Source organism: Polyodon spathula, chromosome 18, assembly GCF_017654505.1.
Source record: "Polyodon spathula isolate WHYD16114869_AA chromosome 18, ASM1765450v1, whole genome shotgun sequence".
NCBI classification, from domain to species: Eukaryota; Metazoa; Chordata; class Actinopteri; order Acipenseriformes; family Polyodontidae; genus Polyodon; species Polyodon spathula.
This window is the reverse complement of record NC_054551.1, coordinates 32,082,580-32,106,557: the sequence shown is the minus strand read 5'-3', so window position 1 is coordinate 32,106,557 and position 23,978 is coordinate 32,082,580. Positions and strand designations below refer to the sequence as shown.

General features: G+C 39.5%; 1 protein-coding gene across 1 annotated transcript in view; it reads left to right on the top strand.

Moving 5' to 3' along the window:
* The window catches only part of LOC121330477 (heparan sulfate 2-O-sulfotransferase 1), a 50,341-nt gene extending 29,128 nt beyond the window's left edge, over positions 1 to 21,213 (top strand). Inside the window, exons 2-7 of the mRNA XM_041277020.1 lie at positions 13,595 to 13,830; positions 14,490 to 14,575; positions 15,935 to 16,073; positions 16,602 to 16,699; positions 17,403 to 17,560; positions 19,095 to 21,213. Of these exons, the coding sequence (XP_041132954.1) occupies positions 13,595 to 13,830; positions 14,490 to 14,575; positions 15,935 to 16,073; positions 16,602 to 16,699; positions 17,403 to 17,560; positions 19,095 to 19,321 (944 nt within the window). The 3' untranslated portion in view covers positions 19,322 to 21,213. The remainder of the gene's footprint in view (positions 1 to 13,594; positions 13,831 to 14,489; positions 14,576 to 15,934; positions 16,074 to 16,601; positions 16,700 to 17,402; positions 17,561 to 19,094) is intronic.
* The last annotated feature ends 2,765 nt before the right edge of the window (positions 21,214 to 23,978 follow it).

The window sequence follows — 23,978 nt, the reverse complement described above, 5'->3', positions numbered from 1 at the left end:
TTGTCACCATGTTGTTTTTTCAAGGTTTTCATTTTGTAGTTTTTAAGGATGGTTGGCAGTAATTTGGTTCAGTAAAACATTGGTGTTCTTTTGGGCTGGTCTCTTGGGCTGCGGTGAACATGTGTTGTGTTTATTTATTTATTTATTTCCCTGTGTAACACGGGGTGTCATTAATGTTTGACCTGGCACTAATTGTTTTTAAACCAACCGCTATTCTGGGACACACAGAAGCAGGTGGCTGCCATGGAGACTGACAGTCGTGAAGGCTCAGGTACAGACGGAGTTTCTCAGTGAACAGAGAGGGGGAGGTGTCTGTCCTGCCAGCTGTGTGCTGCAGGCTTTGCAGATTGGAATGCTGCCGCAGACTTAACCTGATTACAGTTCACTGCTGATCCAACGAGAAATGCTGTGTTTGTACCTGTACTCTTCAGTATCTTATTCCCAGAGATGATATTCATTGGACTATTATTGCAGTTTCAGTACTGAAAATAAGCCTTATTGTATAAACATCAAGCTCAGTACAAGTTTTCTTTAGATTTATTGAAAGGAGTAATATTGGGATGTGGGTTTTTTTTTTTTTTTTTTTTTTTTTTTTTAAATGCTTTCTCGTGGTAAAGGCAGACTCCTAGGATAGTGTTTTTGAAGGAAATACTGAACCTTCTTGTACAAGGAGTCTTTAGCAGCATCTACAGTGACAACTGTGGAAACCACAAAAGAGCGTGTCTCTAGATGTGACTGAAAGGAGAAGGCCATTGTTTAGTCCCCAGGCTTGCAGTTCAGTTCAATCCAGTGCATAGTGTTGATCCAGGGGCAGTCAGACTGGGCAGTAGAACACAAGGGAACTTCTGTTTTGCTTCTTTCACAGTAGTTGGCATTGCTGTGATATCGAGAGAGGCCTTTGGTATATTGAAGTAGCTAAATAAAGTCTCAACCTGCAGAATTTGGTGCCGAAGACCTACAGTGCTGTACAGTATTAGATTGAACAGTTATCCTGACTGCCTCTTCCATGCTACTGTAAACCACTCTTGGTGTGTCATTCGTCAAGTTAATTGAATACATTGTTCTTTGAAAGGCTGCCGTTTTGAATTGCAGCAGGTGCTGGCCAGCCTGACACAAGGCTCAACAATTCCCTTTGGTTCCTGTTCAGGAAATTAATGTGGAAGCTTCAGGCATTTGTTAAGCTGCCCTTAATAAAAGGAAGCCCCGTCTACAGTATGCCACGGCAAGCCTGAGTGTTTAGGCAGCTGGCTTTGGAGCTTGGGTTGGTGGGGGTACTGGAGTTTCCAGGCAAGGAACAGGATTCGTTGCTGTTTTTGCTGTTTTTGTGTGCTACTTTAAACATTGCACTCAAGCCTGACCTCATTGCATCCTGATTAGATCCTGCATGGACTGTGTACAAGCATATATGACATACTGTACTACAGGTAGCCATGCAGTCCATTTAATTATTTATTTTAAATCATTTACCATTTTGTATTAAGTGACACTGTACTGATATGATCACCTTTAGGTTAAGACTGCCTTGGCTGCTGTGGTTCAGAAAATAATTTGTGAGCATGGGGTTGACGCAGATAATGTCGCTTCAGAGTTTCTTTGGAATGATTGGTTAGGGTGTCATACAGTGCAGAAGTGTGCTGTGAAAGTCTCATTCATACACATATATTGTTCCCTTGTGAAGTTAATCCCATTTGTACTGCTGAATAGCAAATCGGTCCCAGTGCCCTTGAAGCAACAAACCCATAAATTGCATAGCAATGCTGTTAGAATGCATTTATTGGATGTGGTTAATGGGATTTGAATGTGCAGTCATTTATTCAATTGATTCTACTGCATGTAAAGATCACTTATCCAAGGTGGCAACTGTAGGCATGAAAACAGAGCAATTGCAGATAGATGGAAGATGTTCATTAGGTGAGCCTAATACAATATTGCAATGAATCGCACAAAATATTCAGACAACTGGAATTTTGAATGAGCTTAAGTAATACAAACAATTTAATGTTAAGCACTGTGATATAACCGCTTCAAGTTGTGTGTAGGTAGGGTCGGCACTTAAAATAAGAATGTAGTATAGAATTGAACAATGGTTACATGGACTGCAGTAATTCTAAACATTTAAAGACAAGAAAATAGCAAAAGCACAATATTGGTAGGTTACATTTTGAACTTCAATACATCACTAATGATTTTCTGAACGGAATCTGAACAGTACAAAAGAACCTGCTCCGAGGTAAGGTGACTGCAGCCAAGTTGTCATGCTGGTTCTACCATCAGAATGGTTTTTTTCTCCTTGCCCTTGTTGCTATACAGTAAATTGTCAAGTAAGTGTGACACACCAGTCTTGTGCCTGTCTGCAATCGGAGTGCGGTATTGCTGGAATTAAAGGCAGGTATGAAGAGATGAAAGCTGTAGAAACTGGAGATGAATCAGAATCCCTACCACTGATGCTTTAAGACAGAGTGTAATTGGATAAAAGTAAGAGTAGAGAAATCTTGACCTGGTTCCCTAGAGAATTGATATCCAGTGTATTAGAAGGGGCAGTGAGATGCGCTTGTCTGGGAATATGAGTTAGTCTGTAAGATCTGCTGAAAGGTGAGCTTTGCTTTTCTCCTCAGTCTCTGATCATTTTAAGACGAAGTCTGCAGTGATGACAGGACTGATCACCAGATTCTCCAGCTTTTCTGAGGATGAACTCTGTAGTGCAAAAGAGACAGAAGAGGAATAAGAAAGCACCCAATACTCCATTCATCCTGCTTTGTTCTACAGTAAATGTAAAGTATGCTACAGTACATGCCATGCCCTGTACTGTACCATGTGTACTTTCTTCAAATTATGATAGATTTTCTTTTAAAGTGGTCTACAGTACATATGACATATTAATAATACAGTATTATGTATCTTTCCATAACATACAGGAATCACTCATTGTTTAGTTATTGATTGATTGATGGATTTATTTAGCAGCATGCTACACAGATCTGATCTGATTTGTGGAAGGTGAATTAAAAGGCAAAGGGCAAGGTTGTGATTGGGAATAGCTCTGTTTATACTGAATAGCCCCCCTTGGATCTATTCATCTTGCTCATTCCGAAATGTGCCATATCGTGCTGGTGATGGGAACCTAGGAAACTGGATCACTTCCGAAAAGCTTCAGTAACATTATTAATCATTATTAACACCAGTTTGGGTTTTCTTTGACTCTAGTGACAGTTCATGCTTTTTCAAACCACCAGTAAAATAAATAAAGGAGAGTGTTTGTTTGCATAGGTTTTTTTTATTTATTTATTTTTTAATTTAAAAACTACAAAAACTTGTTACTCAGTTCTGTTGTACAGCAGAAAAAGAAAGTACTTAAAACGGAGGCTTTTGTGTCAGCCGAGGTCAGTTGTTCCTTGAAAATGCTTGTCACCAGATCAGGGGACACTTATTTTTAATTTATTTTTTCTGCTTTGTCCATGACGGCGTGTGTGTGTGAGAGTGAGTGTGCGTGTGCTCTTTAATCTCAGTCACAGATATACTAACCAGGAGAGTGATCAGAAATACAGCACAGTACATGCTTACAAATGTTTCTCATTCATGTATGTGCTTTCTTTTCTCTGATTTATTTATTTAATATTTTTATTATGGGACACATAACTTGCTTATTCAGGTTGTAGAAAACGGTTGTCTGTTCAGTTAGAAGATAAGGAGTTTGTGGAAGACGCTTCTTTTAGTGAATCCAAAACAAACTGGAAAGCAAACAAAGGTTTGGGCTGGCTTCTCTTAAAACTGAGTTCACAAAAGGGTATGGAAGTCATAGTGATTCATAAATTGGTAAATATGGAGCAATATTTATTTGTAATTCAACAGGTATCTTGTGAAATGTTTTTATCTTGTAACAGCCTTTGATTCACTACAGTAGTGTTCCAGAGAAAATTGAAAATTGCTTTCAGAGGTTAGACCAATATTGCAACTGACTCTTCAAATACCCCAGCTTTATTGAAGAATGTGCTAAATGTATTTGTTTATTTATGCAATTTCGAAATAATTTGGCCTGTTTTATTTATTTATTTATTTTCACTAGGCATATCTGGCGCCAACTATCTATATCTATGCCAACTTTACTGATTACAAGACCCAGGACTCAAACCCACTCCCTGGACGTCTTGCTTCCTGTGTACAGTTTCCTAATGTCAACAATAAGTGGCTGTTGCCAGGGGAACAGTTTAGTGCACAATTACTGGTGTGGCATAACAATTTCTGAAGCAGTCATTTTTTTGGTGTCCTGGTACAGTAGCTTAGCAATCTAATGTTAAATTCCATCTAGATCAGTCTTTGTGGAATACTTGTGAGTGCCATGAGGTGAAACAAACACACTTGCAGTATATATGTTCCCTGCTGGTAAGAGACAGGGTCTTGGCTTGTACAGTACAGTTGAGGAGGATAGTGTTTTATATGCTAGGGCCTGTAAGCATTTCGTTGTTGGTTTACATAATTGTTTGGATATGTTTGCAGGTTAATTAAGTGATCTTGTGTTCAGCAGAACACTTGAGATGAGGTACATATGCATTACAGACTGCTCAACATTTTTCAACCAGTCGGTGAGCCTGTTCCACCTTCTGTATTCCACGGCACATCACGGAAATCCCTATTCATGACATCACCCGTGCCACTTTGAGCTTTTACTGTAAAGTATTCACCTTATCAGCATGGTTGACGTCACCCGATGAAACTGTACTGTGCCTGAGGCACCTCTCGGAATTCCAGTCAGCTGCAAAGTCCATTCAAAAGGCTGACATCACAATCAACTGCATACCTCAGCCACTTAAGAACCTTAGGATTGGTAATGATCCAACAAATATAGCTGCAGTAGGTACTTCTACTCGTGCCGATATTACCCACGTACACGTAGTATAGTTTATGGCATGTTTTATGAGTTAAACTATTATCTTTAATGACTGCTGTATGCTTTGTTTTGATACTATAAAACAAGCCATCTTAGTGATTTTGTGATTCGTGGCCTCTACTGTAGCTTTAAATATGGTACAGTGTGTGTGTTTGTGTGATTTTTTTTTCTTAAGTAACATTCTTTGGTACAGTATGTGGATACAGCCAGGGTTCTTTAATGTACTTGTTACTGTAGTCTATGTTGGCTTCAATAAATACACCACAATGTTGTATGTATTTGCTGTTCAGCTGTACAGTACTCTCTTGTCTCTTTTATAAGGTGGTCCTTTACATGTTATAATGCAGTATGGTCATGGTTTCCATTTGCCCCATATTGCTGCTACACTTGCATTTGTGTTCTTGTTATAAGGCTAACACACATTGCATTGTCCTGTAACTACTGTATGGCCCCTGACTAGTGTTATAAAGGGGTGCACTGTACATGTAATTAGATCAGCTGTAGAGTCTTCTGCTGAAAACCAGCCAGGATGTTTTTTTTACCATGACAGCTGTCTGTCACGTTGAGTGTCTTTCCTAGGCCTTTCCTACTGGCCTGTAGTATGAAAATACTCGGGTTGTGTTCACAATGCATGTACTCAATTAACGATATAAAATATATATTTTGCTATACAGTAAAACAGGAATATTACACGTAAAATATTACACTTCCATTTAATAATGCAGACTTGAGAATGTTGTTGGAGTTTATTACACTTACAAGTAAGGCTTATGTACTTACAGTAGACTTGCACTTAAGTGTATACTGTGAGGTGTATCCCTAAGTGGGGTAGCCTGTATGTATTTTGTAATCCGGACTGTAATCTACACTTTTCCAATATTAAATATTGTTAAAAGACAGGGACCTTGCAAGTGAGAGAGTCCGAAGGGTTACAAGCATCTTACACAAGGTTAAACTGAAATGCAGTGAGTAGCACAATCCACATCGCAAGCAAACGGACACAAATGAAAGGCTGCTGTGGTTTGAACAGCCTACAAAAAATGTTTTGGCCTAATTAACAAGATTCCTTAAATTGGTTCAGTCAAATGACTTGGTACTGTAGAGTAAGCTGTTAAAATATACACAGTAGTCTGTCGCATATCCGACTGTGGTGGGACGAGAGAATGTAGGGTGGAGATGTTAAAAGCCGGATAAATGAATCCTGTTTTAAGAACCATTAAACACAGCTGTTTATTACTGCGCTCCCCTAAATCCCTTGTTTAGAAAGATACAGGGTATTAATGACAGAGTAACTATCTGCCGTGTGGGTGCGTGCATTCACTGCTGAGTGACACAGGCAGGAGATCAAGACCGAGGTTACAGTTGGTACTCCCCACAGGAACACAGGCTGAACAGTTTACATGACACTACCAGCAATGGCAGTGCGTGCAGTACATACAACACAGTGTACGAAAACTTTGGTGGGATCTACAATCTCCCTGAACTAATCTTCTCTGTTCAATAATAAACTAACATTGCTGAAGATCATGGCGGGTAAACGGTTAGGGCAGATACGCGACGGATTACTGTACTGCAGTTTTATTTATATTTACTGTATATAAACTGTATTTTATAAAATGCTAAAAACATCTTCTAGTTCTGCTGCTCCTACAAAATGTTGCCTCCCATGAAACTTGGCTTAAAATTTAAAGCCTGATCATCTGTGAGTAACGGAGTCCCTTGAAGCAGAGCTGCATATTAACTTAATTTATTCTCTCTGCCTTTTTTCCCTCGGAGAGCATTCTTTTTATTCCTTGTTTGCTGGGAAGCTTTCAGATGGAGATGTGGATGGTTGCCTTTGCCTTATCTGTGTTTGCACTGTGGCAGCATTGACTTGATAATGTGACGAGAGTTAATTATCAAAACTATTATTAAATCAGCATGCAAGCTAGAATATGACCTTCATGCACTTGTTTCAGTTCCTCTGACCGAGAGCATTGCATTGTACTCATTTTAGTGAGTTACCACTGGCGAAATGGTCAGAAATGCAAATACAGCAAGGGGTGGTGCAGTGGGCTAAATAATGCCTTTTACCATTTTGGTTCAAGCAGTTAGACCTGGGTCACAAGATAAGTTCTGTGAGCACCAGTGGGCAGTAATAATCATTACAGTTGGGCACACTTTGCGCCTTTGCAGACGGTCTCAAAGTGAGGGTCCGATGATAGGATGGGCATGGAAACTGAGTTGTAGATGTAAGCATGTGTGACTTGCAGTACGGAGGTGTGACGTGCTGCACTGTACTGAGTGCTTCTTGGCACGTCTCCCAGGAGGTGGCGCTGCTGGGCTCTTTGCTTTTCGATGCCTGGTGACTAAAATTGGACTAATAGGCCATAAGTGTACTTTATTAACGTGAACAGGAAATGTTCCAGCACAAGCCCTGGATTAAAATATATTTTCCATGTAATCTCTAGTAGGCAAAGTACCTGCCAGCCACTGCAGCATTAACACTGCTTACTAAGGTAACATACTGCATTCTAATTAATCACTCCCTGTCCTCCTGTTTTGTCATCATTGACGGGGAATAAATCTGCCCGTACCCAAGAATATAAAGCTATTCATCCCAATCGATCTTTGATGCCTGCAACACTTAGCTTTGGGGATGATGTCATACTGTTCTGTTTGGTCATACCTCTATTTTTAACCTGTCCTGACCTCCAATAGAAAACATCCAAACGCTCTAAATCTGAGGATTTGGTTTAACTAAAAAATGTAAACTCCACTTACTAAAGCTGCACGTGGTAAAGTAGTTGTGGTCTCCAAAAGCACAAACTCATACCGCTTTACATAAAACGCATGTAGCTCACTTGTGCTGTAGACAGAGAGGCAGAACGAGGATTTCACTATTCCAGTCTTGTTTGGATACAGTGGAATTCCATATTTCCAGGGCATTCTTGCTTTGCTCATTCTTGATCATATTTAAGTCACTTTTGTCATGTATCCCTGTGAGGGGTGCTTAATCTATAGGTTCTATAAACCTACAGCCGTTTCTTCAGCTAATAAGTAATACACAGCATCTCAAACTATTTCGGATGCCTATACTGTAGCATATTTTCTGTGTTATGGGAACTCATTATGTGACTTCTTTTCTTAGATTTTTAGAATTATAAACCTAATGTTTTGAGATATTGGCGTCATTGTTTTTAGCCCAGCACCCTTAACATAACGTAAACCTTGTGTCTTGCAAGAGTCTAATTGCAGTTTCACTTTCTCTGGGACTTTGTCTGTAATTGAAACCACAGTAGCATTATGCGAAGTGCTGTGCTCCTAATAAGTGCCAGCCCTTTGACCTTTTTGATGTATGCTTTGCTACCGACTGAGTCACTGGTACCTTTTATGTGGCTGTTACAGCATCTGTTAACACTACAGAAACATAATACAACTGTAACCTCTTTGTTTTCTGTGCTCAACATTGCCTTTGCTGTCCAATAGTCAGTAGCTGTGCGGAGATGAGATGTCTCCAGGCCCTCTTCTCAATGGCAGTCAATTACCCATCTCTCAGTCACAGCATGGCCTTGCTCCTCGTCGTCTCTCACCGCTGTAATAAGAGACCCATTTGATGTGTTCTAATGGGTGGGAAAGGTTTTCAGAGAACAGCAGTCTAACACTTCGACCTGCAGTGTGGCCGTCAGAAGAAGAGAACATTCTGAGCTGTAAGTTTTATATTTTGTTCAGTACTTTAACCATTTAAACACTGGAAGACTGCTATTGCAGCCCTTTCTAAATGCAATATCAATTTACCCATGTTTTCAAGCAAATTTAAATGGTATATATATATATATATATATATATATATATATATATATATATATATATATATATATATATATATATATATATATATATATATATATATATATATAAATTTTTATTTATTGAACACATTAAATGCATTGGCTCATTATACAGATATGCTTTTCCGATGACTAGAAGCCCCTGTGCTGCTTCAGCATGGGAGGTTATTGAAGCTGACAAGGACTCTGCGTGGTAGGCAGTGGTACTGAAGCTGCAAAATATATTGGTACAAGGAAGATACTGTAGTAGTTCTGCCTGCCAGAGGTTGCTTCCCTATTAAATGTGTGTCATTTTCTTGGCAGTCATGCGACTATGCAATCCCAAGGTGATGAGATCTTCATGTACAGTAGCCATGCTTGGCCTTTGTAGTGTATGTTGGTGCATGCACACTTTAATCTAGGCTCTAGGCTACAGTACATCTAGGAGATGTATATTACAGGTTTAGGTGTAGGATTCTGCATAACTACAGTATCTCCCAACTTAGCACTGCAAACATGTATCAAACCTGCAGTACCTGGAGGGAGGGACTTGGGTCCCCACAGTGGTGCTTCTGCAGTCGTACTCTGGATAAGAGCTGAGGTGTCGCATGTACTTTACACTGTGGAAGTGCAGCTCAGTATATAACGTAAAAGAAGAAATGACCTGGGAATGATATGCAAACCCTTAGCAGGCTGCTTTGACAGTTTATTGTAAGTTTGCCAGTCCCTAAATATACATTGGAAAGAAGATTATTTTGTTCCAGGGGAGAATGCATACTTTTATTCCATAAGGAGATTCCTCAGAAAAAGAAAAATAAACACCTGAAAAGTCTTCATTAAATAAGTATTCACCCCCTTTGCTATGACCCTCCTAAATAAGCTCCCAATTGCCTTCAGAATTCGCACAATAAGTTAAATGGAGTCCATCTGTGTGCAATAAGAGTGGTTCACATGATTTCAGATTAAATACACCTGTCTCTGTAAGGTCCCACAGTTGGGTAGTGCATCCAAAGCAAAGATATTACCATGAAGACCAAGGAGTTTTCAAAACAACTCCAGGATAAAGTTGTGGAAAGGCACAGATCAGAGGAGGGGGTATAAAAAGAGTTCAAAGGCATTGAATATCCCTTGGAGCACAGTCAAGTCGATCATTAAGAAGTGGAAGGTATACGGCACCACCCAGAATCTGCTTAGAGCAGGTCGTCCTCCCAAACTGAGCAGCCGGGTAAGAAGGGCTTTGGTCAGAGAAGCCACCAAGAGACCAATGACAACTCTGAAAGACCTACAGCGTTCCATGGCTGAGATGGGAGAAACTGTCCATGTGTCAACAATAGCTGAGGTACTCCAAATCTGGCCTGTATGGAAGAATGGCAAGAAGGAAGCCATTTCTGAAAAAAAGCCCATGTAAAATCCTCCTTGGAATTTGCGAAAAGGCATGTGGGAGACTCTGAAAAGATGTGGCATAAGAGTCTGTGGTCCGATGAAACAAAAATATTTTATTTGGCCTAAATGCTATGGGGATGCTTTTAATCTGCAGGGACTGGGAAGCTTGCCAGGGTAGAGGGCAAATGGATGGAGCTAAATACAGGCAAATCATTGAGGAAAACCTGCTTCAGTCTGGAAAAGACCCAAGACTGGGACGGAGATTCACGTTTCAGCAGGACAGTGACCCCAAGCACACGCCAAAGTCACACTGGAGTGGCTTAAAAACAAGAAAGTGAATGTCCTGGAGTGGCCCAGTCAAAGCCCGGGCTTGAATCAGATTGAGAATCTGTGGCAAGACTTAAAGATTGCTGTCCATCAATGATCCCCATCCAACTTGCCAGAGCTTGAACAATTTTGCTGTAAATCCTGATGAACCCAAATTAGGTGTGTGCTGTAGAGGGGAATGCAAGTGGGTGTAATGATGTTTGATGTTTGCGAAATGTAAACTTTTCCCCTGTGCACTAGATACAAGATGATGCTTGAGTGGAAGTGTTTTTAAAGCAAAACCTCATATTACCATATCGCAGTTGGGGAGCTTGTCAGAAAGGATTATTAAATTGTCAGTGGCATGTGGGTAAGCTTTACCTGTCAAATAAACTACTGCAGTACAGTAAACCAGTACTGCAAATCATGCATTTGAAAAAAATAGATTCTGACTCGAGTTTGCATTGTTGGAACCTGATTGCTGACGTTCAGACTGCATCACTTCTGCTGAAAGTGATGCAGTCAAACAGAGAATGGCTTTCTCATCAGAACTACTATAGTAGAAGGAGGCCTGTCGAATCCACCAGCTATTTGTTTCATGTACATGCAGTGCTACTGTCCTGACTCTTATGGTCTGGCCACTTGCCATGGTCCTGGGCCTCCTGGGAGAAATAAAGTTGTAATCTCAAAGAGACACCTGATCTACAGAATATATCAGCAAATGAAAAATAAATAGCCCACTAAAGTGATAGCACTGTAGTGCTGGACAGTATTTGACTATCTTTACAAGAAGTACAGTACTGTAGAGCAAATATTCAGACTTGAGAAACCTGATATAAGAGTTTTTATAAAGTGACGATCAATATTTAAAATGGGTTGTTTTATAAAGTGATAGTCTGCTATAGAAGATGCATGAGTCAGTTAAACATAAGATAGCTGTTTTTTTTAAAAAGTAGTACAATCTCAATGTGAAGATTTTCTAAATATATGTTTTTTGTATACAAGGTGCACAATATGGTGTATATTATAGTATAGAATGTTTTACAGGGTTTTATTTCAAGAGTGGTATGCAGGAGGAACATGTTGTACAACATTTCACATGCAGTAAACTCAAGGGATGTTAACCAAAAGAGAAGTACGTGTTATACATGAGACGGGCATTCAAACCTGAAAATGTAAGCTGTTTTTATCAAATGCAGTTTGTAATTTTCCCAGTCAAATTGAGAAAAGTTTCATTACCGTACAGTACGTTAGCCCCAGAATAAACTGAACAGGTGGCAGGTTAAAGAATAATGTGAAACTTGAGGTAAGGAGATGGGTAAAAGCAATCCCTCCTTTGTTTTAAGAACTGTGAATACAGTAATTGTACTGTGTGCCAGTGGTATGTTTTCTTCCTCGTCCTTCAGTAAGGTAGATGCCTGAGCAGATCAACACAGAGACAGAAAGTCTGCCGCAAGCGTGCAGAAGTCCAAACGCTGCCTTCAACGCTGCTTCTCAAATGGAGTCCGAGGACCAGCGTTATTGATCTCACTTTTTCTCTCTCACTTTAAGAGAGTGTGCCAGGTTAGGAGAACGACAGCCTTATTTGTTCCTGGCAAAATTCCTGACAGCTTTATCCACAGTAAAAGCAATTCTATTAGCTTTCCTCGTCGCTGCTCACAAAAAGTGTTGCTTTGCAAGTGACTTTTCCGAGCGGTCTCGACTGATACAGTAAACAAAGTTGTATTGCTTTGTGTTATCCTTTTGGCCTCTGGTTCTGCGGTTCTTCAGAACTTTACAATGTAGCAGAAAAGGATGTCTGACTTTCAGGTATTTTGGTGGTTTTGATTTTAAAAATCCAAAAATAACAAGACTTGTTTTTTCACAATAAAGAATAAGTGATGAATCATCTCGGAATGTTTTTCAGGCGTTTCTGATTTTATATGAGATAAGTAAGGTTTACTTGTCTGTAAGGTTCATGCAGTTTTAGATTATTGCCTTTTTGTAAAGTAGTATCCAGCTGCATTACTGTACCTATGTTTTAGAACTACCCGATTTCTATTATTGTGGCAATCTCTGTGTGTTTGTAGTGTGCTGTGCCAGTGTTGTAGCCGCAGTGCCAGTAAACCTTGTTCTTATGAAGGTATGGAAAGCAGGTTTACATTTCCAAAGGGGCACTCTTCTGTGTAGTTTAACAATGGCAGCAAGGTGAAGTTGTAGTGAACTCCAAATGGATCAGCTGATGTGGGGGAAAATTGTTTATTGGGCACCATTTTCCAGTTATAACAAAGCTGCACAGCCTAACTGCTTAGCAATGAATACCATTTATCAGAATGTTGTTTCTTTAGTGAATCATAGCACCTGACCACTGATTTTAAATCATGTTCTTATGGATCATTTGGAAACGCAGGCCTTGGTTTGTACACCTCGGTGATCCATTTGAACAGGGTGTAGTACATTTCTAGGACCCAGTTAAATACGATTCCTAAAATAGACCTTCGCCTTCCAGGGCAAAACTGAAGTCCTTGAGCTCCCTTCTTCATTCAGCTTTGCTGGTTTTAATTCTTCTGCTTGCTGTAGCGTTGCACCATAGTTAATGATTGCAGGGCCCAGCTGGAGTTTGAGTTTCAGACTCTCTCTTATTTTACCCACCGGTAATGTGGAACCACCAGGTGCAGCTGTTCAAGTGTGACGATAATGCAGCTCACTGGGTCTAATTGACTGAGCACACACTGTTCAAACAGAGAGGGGTGGAATGAAGGCTGTCATCTTGCAACAGATTTTAGAACGGCAAGCATGACAACACTGTGTGATGCTGACAGGTAGGGGGTGCTGTTGTGAGGTTTATACCCTCCTCGGTCCTGAGACCAGGTTTAAGAGAAAACAAAATTTGGCTGTGAACTTGTTATTTGCTTTACAGGAGTAACACAAATCATACACCATGTCAGACCAATATTTAGGACCCTGAAATATTGAACATTCAGTAATCTGAGTGTTCGCAAACTGAGGGCTCACGGTAACACAGGCAATTTCATATGAAAAATGTTCAAACAGAAGCTGTGTGTCCTGAGCCGGGTTTGATATTAGAGGCGCAAATGACATTTCCATTTGATAAACACCGAATCAATTAAATCAAGTAGTGATTTAATTGTTCTCTGATTTGGAAGCAACTGCTAACTGGCTTATTTTGCAGCTGACCTTAATACAGCTCTGTATTTTCTTCATTTGTCAGAGAGGGCCATTGCGAGGCATGAAGTGCGGGAGATCGAACAGCGCCACACCATGGACGGCGCTAAAGATGTGGTTTTAGATGAGAGTGATGATGTCGTCATTATTTACAACCGGGTCCCTAAAACTGCAAGCACCTCCTTCACAAACATTGCCTACGACCTTTGCGGCAAAAACAAATACCACGTCCTGCACATCAACACCACCAAAAACAACCCTGTGATGTCCTTGCAAGACCAGGTGAGCCCCAGGTGTTCCCTGTTACTTTCCCACGCCAATTAAAGAACTGGAAGCACAGCTGGGACTGGGCTACTCCTTATATAAGACTTTAGCAGCTTCAAAGAAATTACTATGTTAAAAAAAACAAAAAAAAAAACAGATGGTATTAGGTGAATCTCCTGTGTGCTTAATTAAAAATCCGAGGTAAAGCTTACCATTTTATTGAACTAGTTTACATAAAGCACTGCTCCTGACAATCATAATATTTATAAAATGTTTTTTTTTAATGCCAGAATTAATGATATATAAAGTGTATCATTTTAAACCTTTTGTGAACATACAAAAAGTTTTTTTTTTAATTTTTAAAAATATATTTATATAAATTTATGTGACGCCACACTTGTTAAATAAGGAAAGGGCTCCTAAAAAGACTTGCTGAACGCAGCCCCCGAGTAGAAACAGAAACAGAGCTAGAGCAACAGACTAATTGCAAGAAGGTATTTTAATAAGCGTAGTCTGCAGTCGTCTGTTGTGAAAGTGGAACAGAAACCCTGGTTCACTCACTGACAGTCCCTCCTGCTGTATCGCAGTGACAGATTAGGGACAAACATGTTTGCTTTCTGATACAGTTTCTGCTTGGGTTCCCAGTAGACTTTTTGTGTGTGTGTGTGTGTTTACAGGTTCGATTTGTGAAGAATGTAACATCTTGGAAGGAGATGAAGCCTGGATTCTACCACGGACATGTAGCCTTTTTAGACTTTGCAAAGTGAGTGTTTTGATGCAGCTCAGCCTTCCATGTGAAATGAAGGCTAGCAAATTAGATTTATTTCAACTAGTATTGTTTAAAGCTTGTGGTATAATGCATAACAGTGGATGACAGGTAAGATATTTATGGACTTATTTTTTTTTTCTAGCTACAGCCACACGAAATGTGAAATATTAAATGAAGAAGAAAAATGTCAAATAAGAGGCATGGACAAACACCCAATGAAGTCCTGTATTTCATAAGTGAGCCAGGATGTTGTTGTGCAGCTGCTGCCCTCTAGTGGCAGTAAACCGACAATTGCGTCTCGTGATCTGCTGTAGCAGAATGAAAAACTAATTGATTGAATACTTTATATACAGTACTGTGCAAAAGTTTTAGGCAGGTGTGAAAAAATGCTGTAAAGTAAGAATGCTTTCAAAAATAGACATAGATACTTATCCATCATGCAATACCATCAGGGAGGCATCTGATTGGCCCCAAATTTATTCTGCAGCATGACAAAGACCTCAAACATACAGTGAAAGTCATTACGAACTATCTTCAGCGTAAAGAAGAACAAGGAGTCCTGGAAGTGATGGTATGGCCCCCACAGAGCCCTGATCTCAACATCGAGTCTTTCTGGGATTACATGGAGAGAGAAGCAGATGAGGCTGCCTAAATCCATAGAAGGGCTGTGGTTAGTTCTTCAAGATGTTTGGGCCAACCTACCTGCCAAGTTCCTTCAAAAACTGTGTGCAAGTGTACCTAGAAGAATTGATGCTGTTTTGAAGGCAAAGGGTGGTCACTCCAAATATGGGTTTGATGTAGATTTTTCTTCTGTTCACTCACTTTGCATTTTGTTAATTGTTAAATATAAACTATTAACATGTCTATTTTTGAAAGCATTCTTACTTTACAGCATTTTTTCACACCTGCCTAAAACGTTTGCACAGTACTATATATATATATTGCAACTGAACAAGTACAGTATTTTAATAACTGATTTTGTATTACCTCCGTGCATAGCTGTAGCCAATTAGGTAATGCATTATTAAACTCTTTTTTTTTTTTTTTGTTGTAAATCCATCTACAGTACTGACTTTCATTAGCCTTTTCTATCAGTCTGTCTCAGATTCTACAGTATTTGGATTGAGACCAGTGGAGATACTGAGATCTCCCTTTTAACTGTTGTAGGAAATTTAAAAGACTGTTCAATTTCATGCATTGTGTTTCATTGATAAGATTACCTTAAAGAATGATATTGAGAATAATAGAATTTCTTATTATAAGAATCCCAAACAGATATAAAACATTTAAGTGGCAATGCAGTGACATGGAAGCCTTGTTGCTAATTTGTTTTTGGACGTGCGCGGTGTGTAGGTTTGGAGTGAAGAAGAAGCCCATCTACATCAATGTAATCCGGGATCCTATCGAGCGCTTGGTGTCCTATTATTACTTCCTACGCTTCGGGGATGATTACAGGCCAGGGCTTCGGAGGAGAAAACAAGGAGATAAAAAGGTAATGCTTAGTTTCCCCTCTCCCACTGTGTAGTTTGTAAAAGAAAAAAAGTTTATAGATGGTTCGACAATTTAATTTTTTTACATATGTCAGAGAAACATTATGCAAATTAGAGAACTTGGTAATGACATCATAAATATTTATTAATTTGTTTATTTATGTAACTGGGAGAGGTCTCATTTACACAAGGCTCCTGAAAAACAATAAAAGGGCAATCGCAAAGTAAAAACACAATCAAAACTGGTTCAGACTTAATAAGCAGCATATAGAGATCCTGCATACCATTAAACTGTGTCGAGCATTTCCCTTTCCTTCCTGTCGGCTTTGAGCGCAGTTCTTGGGGGATTGGGGTTGAAATGCTCCTTGACAGCTTGCCAAGTTAACAAATGAAGTTAAGGGAGAGCCAGCGCAGCGTTCCATCCTGTAAGAATGTTTTTAATTGAAATGCCCTGCCGCTGATTCTCCTGTCCCTGCCAGTCGTGTTGTCTTCCCTGCAGTCCTGTGAGCAGGTGTTGTGTCTCGTTTCAGACCTTCGATGAGTGCGTCTCGTTTGCAGGCTCGGACTGCGCTGCAGAGAAGCTTTGGCTTCAGATCCCCTTCTTCTGTGGCCACAACTCTGAATGCTGGTGGGTAGAACTGTAGTGTGCTTGACCCTCCTATGGACTGACACAACTCCAGTATAAACAGAAGTAATCTTCCACAGTACCAGTTTCATTGTTTTTACAATACAACATCATTTTGCGGTTTGTTTTTATGTTTTTTTTTTTTTTTTTTAATGTGAAAATAGTTAACTGCAGAACATGTATACGAAAAGCACGCTATCTGAGGCTATGTACTGTGGCAGGAGTTTGCAGGTCATATGCTAGTGTAATTTGTTTTGCAGCTTGACTTTCTAGGGATGTTGTGCGCCTCGTGTAAAGTCTTGACTTATTGTAAAGCCACAAATATTTGCAAGCCTTTTATTATGCGTTTTACTACTAACAGTACATATTTCATATATTGCAGCAGGTCGCCAACATTTCTGGAGCAAAATTGGATGAGATTCGCCAAATATTTATGGCTTTACAGTATATAAAGTAACTGGTCAGGATGACCCACTTTGCTTGTTACGGTGTGTTATAGTATGTTTTAAATGGTCCTGTATTTTTTTTTGCTGATTTTTAACTAGAATATTTTAGGACAGGATTGAAACACGTGAGGAAGGTATCTCTGTTAGCTGACACCATTTGTACACCACAGAAAAGAGGCATGGGTCCACTTGCATCATGCAGAGTGATGCATATTTTGGTTGCATGGGGCTGGACTTTTCATTGTTGTGTGTCTTTGCAGGAATGTCGGAAGCAGATGGGCTCTGGAACAAGCCAAATACAACCTGATTAATGAGTACCTGCTGGTTGGCGTGACCGAGGAGTTGGAGGATTTCATCATGATGCTGGAGGCTGCGTTACCGCGCTTCTTCAGAGGAGCTGCCGAACTCTACCGCACAGGTGCAGATACGCTGACCCGTTAGGGAGGTGGAATAGAGACGCTTCAGATTACGTTAAAAACATTAAGGGGTTTTATTTTTATTTTGAAGTCAGTGGAAAGGTGCTGTCATCCCAGTTCAGAAGCTGTTCTTCTGTCCAGTTGCCAGCTATAGGCATCTGTAACAATCTAGATCAGCCAAGGTTTCTTGCTGGAACTAAGAGCCAGCGCTATCTCGTGAGGAGCTACTTTAGAATCCGGTTTCCTGTTGTGACGCTGGCGGTGCTGGAACATGCAAATATAAAGACACTTTGGCTGACTGAGCCTACACTTACTACAAAAATAAAATAAAGCACAATACTTGAGAAATTGCAATAAGAGTCCAGAGTGATTTAAAACATTAAAAAGGTAGGGACTAAAAGCAATTTAAGGTGACTTGCTGTGTAACAGAGCTCTCCCAGGCAAAGAGAACTTTGTCTGTTGTTGATCTTGAGGTGTCTTTAGGAGGTCATTTCTATCTATAAACAACCAGTGCTAGTCTTTAAGGAGTGCACCAAGGGGAGTGGCTCCGGTATAACTACTCTTCTCCCAGTTCCCTGGGGTTTTCTGCAGTGTGTGCTAGCAGTTGAGGGAGGCTGGTCTGATTTGCCGAAATCCAAGCTGACCTAGAAGACATTGAGCATGGTTGATTAGACTAGAAAGAGCATGCATTTCTAAGCTTGCAGTCTGGTCAATATTGTCTGTGCTCAAACCCACTAGAGGTGCAAGGAGGATAGAGAACCATATTGAAGAGGGGAAACTACATGTAGAAATTAGAAACAAACGATTTGCAGTAGGTGGAGTACTCCAGAGTCCTTGTAATGAACTATATATATATATATATATATATATATATATATATATATATATATATATATATATATATATATATATATATATATAAGAGAGCTACTGACGTGAAATAACTCAACCTCTTAGTCCAGTAGGAAAATGTTTAAAAGTACAGAAATCCTTTATTATTTTAGACCGAAGATAAATCTAACATCAAATAGCAGCTCATTCTTCAACTGAGGTCCAGCAAACAAAAGTGACCTGATGCCAGATCTGAGACTGGGGTTAAGGAGGGTCAGCAGTTTGTAGTGACTGTGCTTCATGATGCTAGTGGATGTATGAGGTTAACAACCAAGGAACAGGCTGATACCAAGAAGCAATTACACCTCTGGGTCAAGTCTGAGTCCTGACTGAGAATAACCTACTCCATCTGTCAACACCCCATGCATGAAGGCATGTTGTGTTGTGAGACCACATCGGTTTGGACTGGGGATTTTGAAGATTGCATGACCACATCTTACCCAGTTGTAATGAAACTTGCAATCTTCAATGTTTCTGTCAGTTATATGGGGTCTGTATTTCTTTTTACATTGCTGGTAGCTCTAATGTTGGATTTACAGCATGCAGGGGATGTGTGTTTCTTATGTACTACTTTTTTCAGAAAAATGCAATTTGTGCACAAAATATTTGTGAGGTATCTAACTACATTTGATTGTCCAATTGCAGGAAAGAAGTCGCATCTGAGAAAGACGTCTGAGAAGAAGCCACCCACAAAGGAGTCGATCGCGAAGCTGCAGCAGTCCGACATCTGGAAAATGGAGAACGAGTTCTATGAGTTTGCACTGGAACAGTTTCAGTTTATCAGAGCACACGCTGTGCGGGAAAAGGACGGGGAGCTGTACCTCCTCGCTCAGAACTTTTTCTACGAAAAGATCTACCCCAAGATGAACTAGAGTGCCAGGCTGCAACTGAGGAGATAGGCAGCCTGCAGCACTGGTATCATTTCATGTACACCTGGGAGGGAGAAGGCAGAACTGGCACTGCCAAGGACACCAGGACTAGTCTGTAAACTCTGATCTGTCTATGGAGAGTCTCAGGCCATTGCCAAACATTCACTGTGTACCATTGATACTAACTCTTCCATTTCTGTAGCAGTTCTCCACTATCAGGCTTCAGAAAGTCATATCTGTATATGAATGAACATGGAACAGTTTGTTTTCAGAAATCCATCCGGTTTATTCATATTGGACTTGCACAACGTACTGTCGTCTTCTGCTTGTTACTCTGTGTTTTCTGGTCTTGGTGGAGATGCACATTCTGTCTGTCCACCCTTTTAACAGCAAGCTGGTACATTATTATAAACAGTGATATCTTGCAAAGGGTGAGATGAAGTTGTGTACCAAGACTCTCTCTGTCACTTTGTCAGAGTCCCGTTTTCATTTAGTATTTTCTATTTGTATTTTTTTTTTTTTTGGCGGGGGTGTTTTTAATTTCAATAAGGTGGAAGCAGCTGGACAGTTTAACCAGCCCCATTAACAGGAAAAGGAAACTATGGCGGGTGGAACTTTTCAAACTCAAGTTCAAAAGTGCCAGTGCTGTATACAGTGTGAAACAGGAGATGGTCAACGTTTTCAATTATTAAAAAAATCAACCAAAAGATGAGGCTGGCTGTACAAGCCGTACCAGCATTGGTTGTACTTTCTGTTAGAGGTCCCATTGGGAGAGGGGAGAGGGCAGCGGGAGACACAGCTGTTTACACACACGTGATCCAATGTGTGAACGTGAGTCTTCTGTTAACCAATTGTGGTACTGTGTGTGTGTTTTTTGTTTCTTTTTACTTGCATCTTGTATACCTTTACCGTTAGAAGTATTTTTATTAGGGTGCTTTATAAAGTGTTTCCAATCATGGTAATTAAAAAAAAAAAAATCGAAAATAATCAGATGCTGTATATATTGCAGATTTTATGTATTTGGACCAAAAGGTTATAAAAACATAACTTGTTTTAACTCTTTTTTTTTTTTTTTTTTGTGGTGTATGTTAAATGTACTGCTATTATTATTATATATCCATTATCAGGGTATTTTGGGTTTTCATAGTTTAAGTGGTATTTATCAAGGTTACGAAGCCCCATACATGCCATAATTCACTAACAACACCGAACAGAAATACGTTTTGCTGGTTTTTAGTGATTTGTTTTTTTTGGTACCAATTTGTATGTGTTTGTGAGTTTTGATGTTTCTGCTTGAGGCCATTGGGCTGAAATTGATGATGGTGTGTGTCTTCATGGATGAGATCCACTTTCTGTATCTTAATACATTTTAAGGGGGCAGTATAGTGTAGCCTGCAGGTTCAATCTGCATCCCACGGGCTACCTAATGAACTTCAGCACTGTGCTTTTGATGTGGTCTTAATCCCTTCAGGTGAACATGAAAAGGGGAGGGGGGGCTTCCCTACCTCCATATCAGCACAGTGATTGATCCTTGAACAAAAGAAACCCAGAGGGAAACTTCTTGATTATCGCATCCCATTGAATTTGGGAGGCCAGATTGCAAATTCTTTGTTAAATTATTAAGATGTGGTCCTGTGAAAGCAAAGCAGAGCCCCCCCTGCTGTTTAGATTACAAGTCCTCCACCACTCCTCCACTTAAAACAGCATTGGTGAACTACGTGACTGCTGAAAGAGGGCTTTTAGCCAGACTTTGGCAATTAGAAAGTGTTGAAAGCAAAACAATAAATTCAAAAGGTGACTTGAGTTATAACTTTTTGGCCCCCAACAAATTTGTAGTTACTGTATGTGGCTCTTCACAAATTAAGTGCAGACCACTGTTTAAGTGCTTTTTTTTTTTTTTTTTTTTTTTTAAATTGGGATGCATGGACCTTACCCATATATTATTATGTGGGGTTTCAATTTTGATAATTTTTGCTGTTTTGTACATTTGTAAGATTAGTGTTGTATCTGGGAGAAAGCTTTGAGTTCTTGACAAAGTAGGGTTAGGGGGACAAAAAAGTTGTCCATTACTATGCAGGGTGAGGCTGATGCATTACAAGCACATGGAGTTAATTACAGAAAATGACTTGGAGTAGCTGTTTCAGCTAGGTTTTAGGATCTGTCCATCACTGTCAGTATGTAGAAATCAAGGTACATTTTAGTTTCGTGCGTCACGACAGTCTACTAAAGTAATTTGCTACTTTGTTTAGTTTCTCCAAGAGAGAGATTTTTTTAGTTCAGCAGCACTACAGAGTTCTGAGAAAAGATGATGTGTTTGTTGCCATGTGTTCATCTTAGTAACGTTGATCTGCATTAATGGGAAACAGGGTATGCAAGTCAATCGAGATTTATAAAGTTTGGATCATGCATCATGCAGTGACAACATTTTCAGTTCTGATACAGAAGTTAACAAAGTTCTTAAAGCAGTTTTGACAGATTTTTGTTTTGTTTTTGTTTTTTTGCATGGGCAATGTTGGTTTTCTTTTATTGGAATAACTGAAAGCATAACTTGTTTTGAATGTAATCCGTGGTGAAAGATACAAGTAAGTTAACAGTGCCTTCTTCATCACAATCCACGCGGTCTGATGACAAACCAAAACCGCTCATTGTGTGCAATGATACCACAGCTTGTTGAATTGAGAGTGTTTTTGTTAAAACTTTAAACTGCCAGCTTTTGTTTTTGTAGTTTTTTGTTGTTGTTTTTGTTTTTCATGTTTAAAAAAAAAAAAAAAAATTCTCAAATAAATATCAAATTTAAAAGATGAATGGAGAAATAGATTTTTAATTTCAATCACATCAACGCCTTTTGTTCTGTTGACCTCTTCAAGCAGCGATGTGATAGACGACTCTCCTGTGATTTATATCATCAACTGGAAAAGAAATCACACATATGATAATCCTGTTACACAGCTAATAAAAACATAGAGTACATAATAGCTTTTCAGAATACTTATTTCAGCAAATGTAAACTAGTCATACACACCAGCCATATCCAGTCCCCTGGAAATGGGCTGCCAGATGTTCTCCTTTATTGCCGTGTCTTTGTAAGTTTTGTGTCCTTTATTGTACAGCGCTGGGTATTTTGATACTGCAAGAATTCTTTTATTCTGTCATTGCTTACTGAAGACATGCAAGGGAAGCTGTAACTCATAGACACCAATCCAATTTTTTTCGCATCATTTTGGTGTCGCTTCAATGTGAAATCGTACCGTGTTGAGTGCATGAATATGATACTATATACCTAGTCCAACAATGATTGAAGTGGGAAGGTTTCGGTCAATCAAGACTTTGAAATACTGAAAATGTTTTAACCTGGCAAACAAAAATTACACATCTAAAATGATTCCTTTTAATTTGTTTTGGTAACTAACACAGCTTGAATACTATGCAAAGTGATTACAACTTTTTTTTCCCTCCTTTTTATGTAAGTTAAGAAGGCCAAATTATTTTGCCTGTTTGTTCTCCCCAGTTTTTATAATGTCCGTTTATGTTATATCATCTCCGCAGCTCCCCAAAACAGTTCAGACTCCTTTTTATAACATAACCTCATTATTCTTTCCAATTCTAATAACAGGACTGCTTCCTGTACAATACTAGAATTGCTGTAACCACACACAAGATCCAGTTCCTCAGCTGAAACCCGATTTCAGTTAACTACAGCTAGGAAAGAAATGACAGCTTTGTTTCATTAACAAAGCGAAAGTGGAGGGATAATGATCTTGTTTTGATTAGAACCTTTTCAAATGAAAATCCTGATTGATAGACGCCACAGTTAATTAAAATAAAAGAACCTATTTGAGAGATAACTACTGCTAATAACTAATTCCCTGCTTGGCTTCAGACTGTTAGACAACCTACTGCACTACTTGGTACAGAACTAGCAAGGATACATTCAAGTAATTTCAGCCTTGTGGCAGGCAGTTTGACATGGGAGGAGGGGAGGCCATCTCATGTCATGATCTAGTACCTTAAAGAAAGTCTCTCATATCTGCAGTGCACATACTTTTGGCATTTGGAAGGTACTGATGATGACACACAGATCAAACTGCTACGTTACATTAGAATGTCACTGCCGTGTTAATTATGTCCAACTGAAGAAGCAATTGTATGTGAATCCTGTGAAAATGCATTTCCACCCAGATTTCAGTATGCAGAAATTACTCTTTTGAGTCATTGTTCGTTCCAGTTTTCCAGATGAACTGCACTGTGTCCATCCTGAATGTTGTCTCTCCTGCCCTCATTGGATCCCATCCAACCATCACCGGCACACAGTGACTCCTCAATAGCCCTTATCAATTCATTCATACCAGAGCATCAACCTACCCACCTCAATGTCAATGGGTCGAAAGTGTTCTACTCTCTTCAGCTTTCACTTTTTAATTTAGATACCATTTTACTGTCATATTTGTTGACTCAGTCTTAAGAGTAATGTTATTCTATAGAGTCCTCTCTCATCTTGTTACTGGTTGAATTTGAATAATAATAAAACTATGTTAGCATGTATTGCGCCTGCAGCCAGGACAAAACTAACAGCACAATACCAGCATGGTATGTTGACAGACCCTGTCAAGTATTTGCTAATTAAATGTCCATTAATTCTGGTACTATATGACTCACCTGC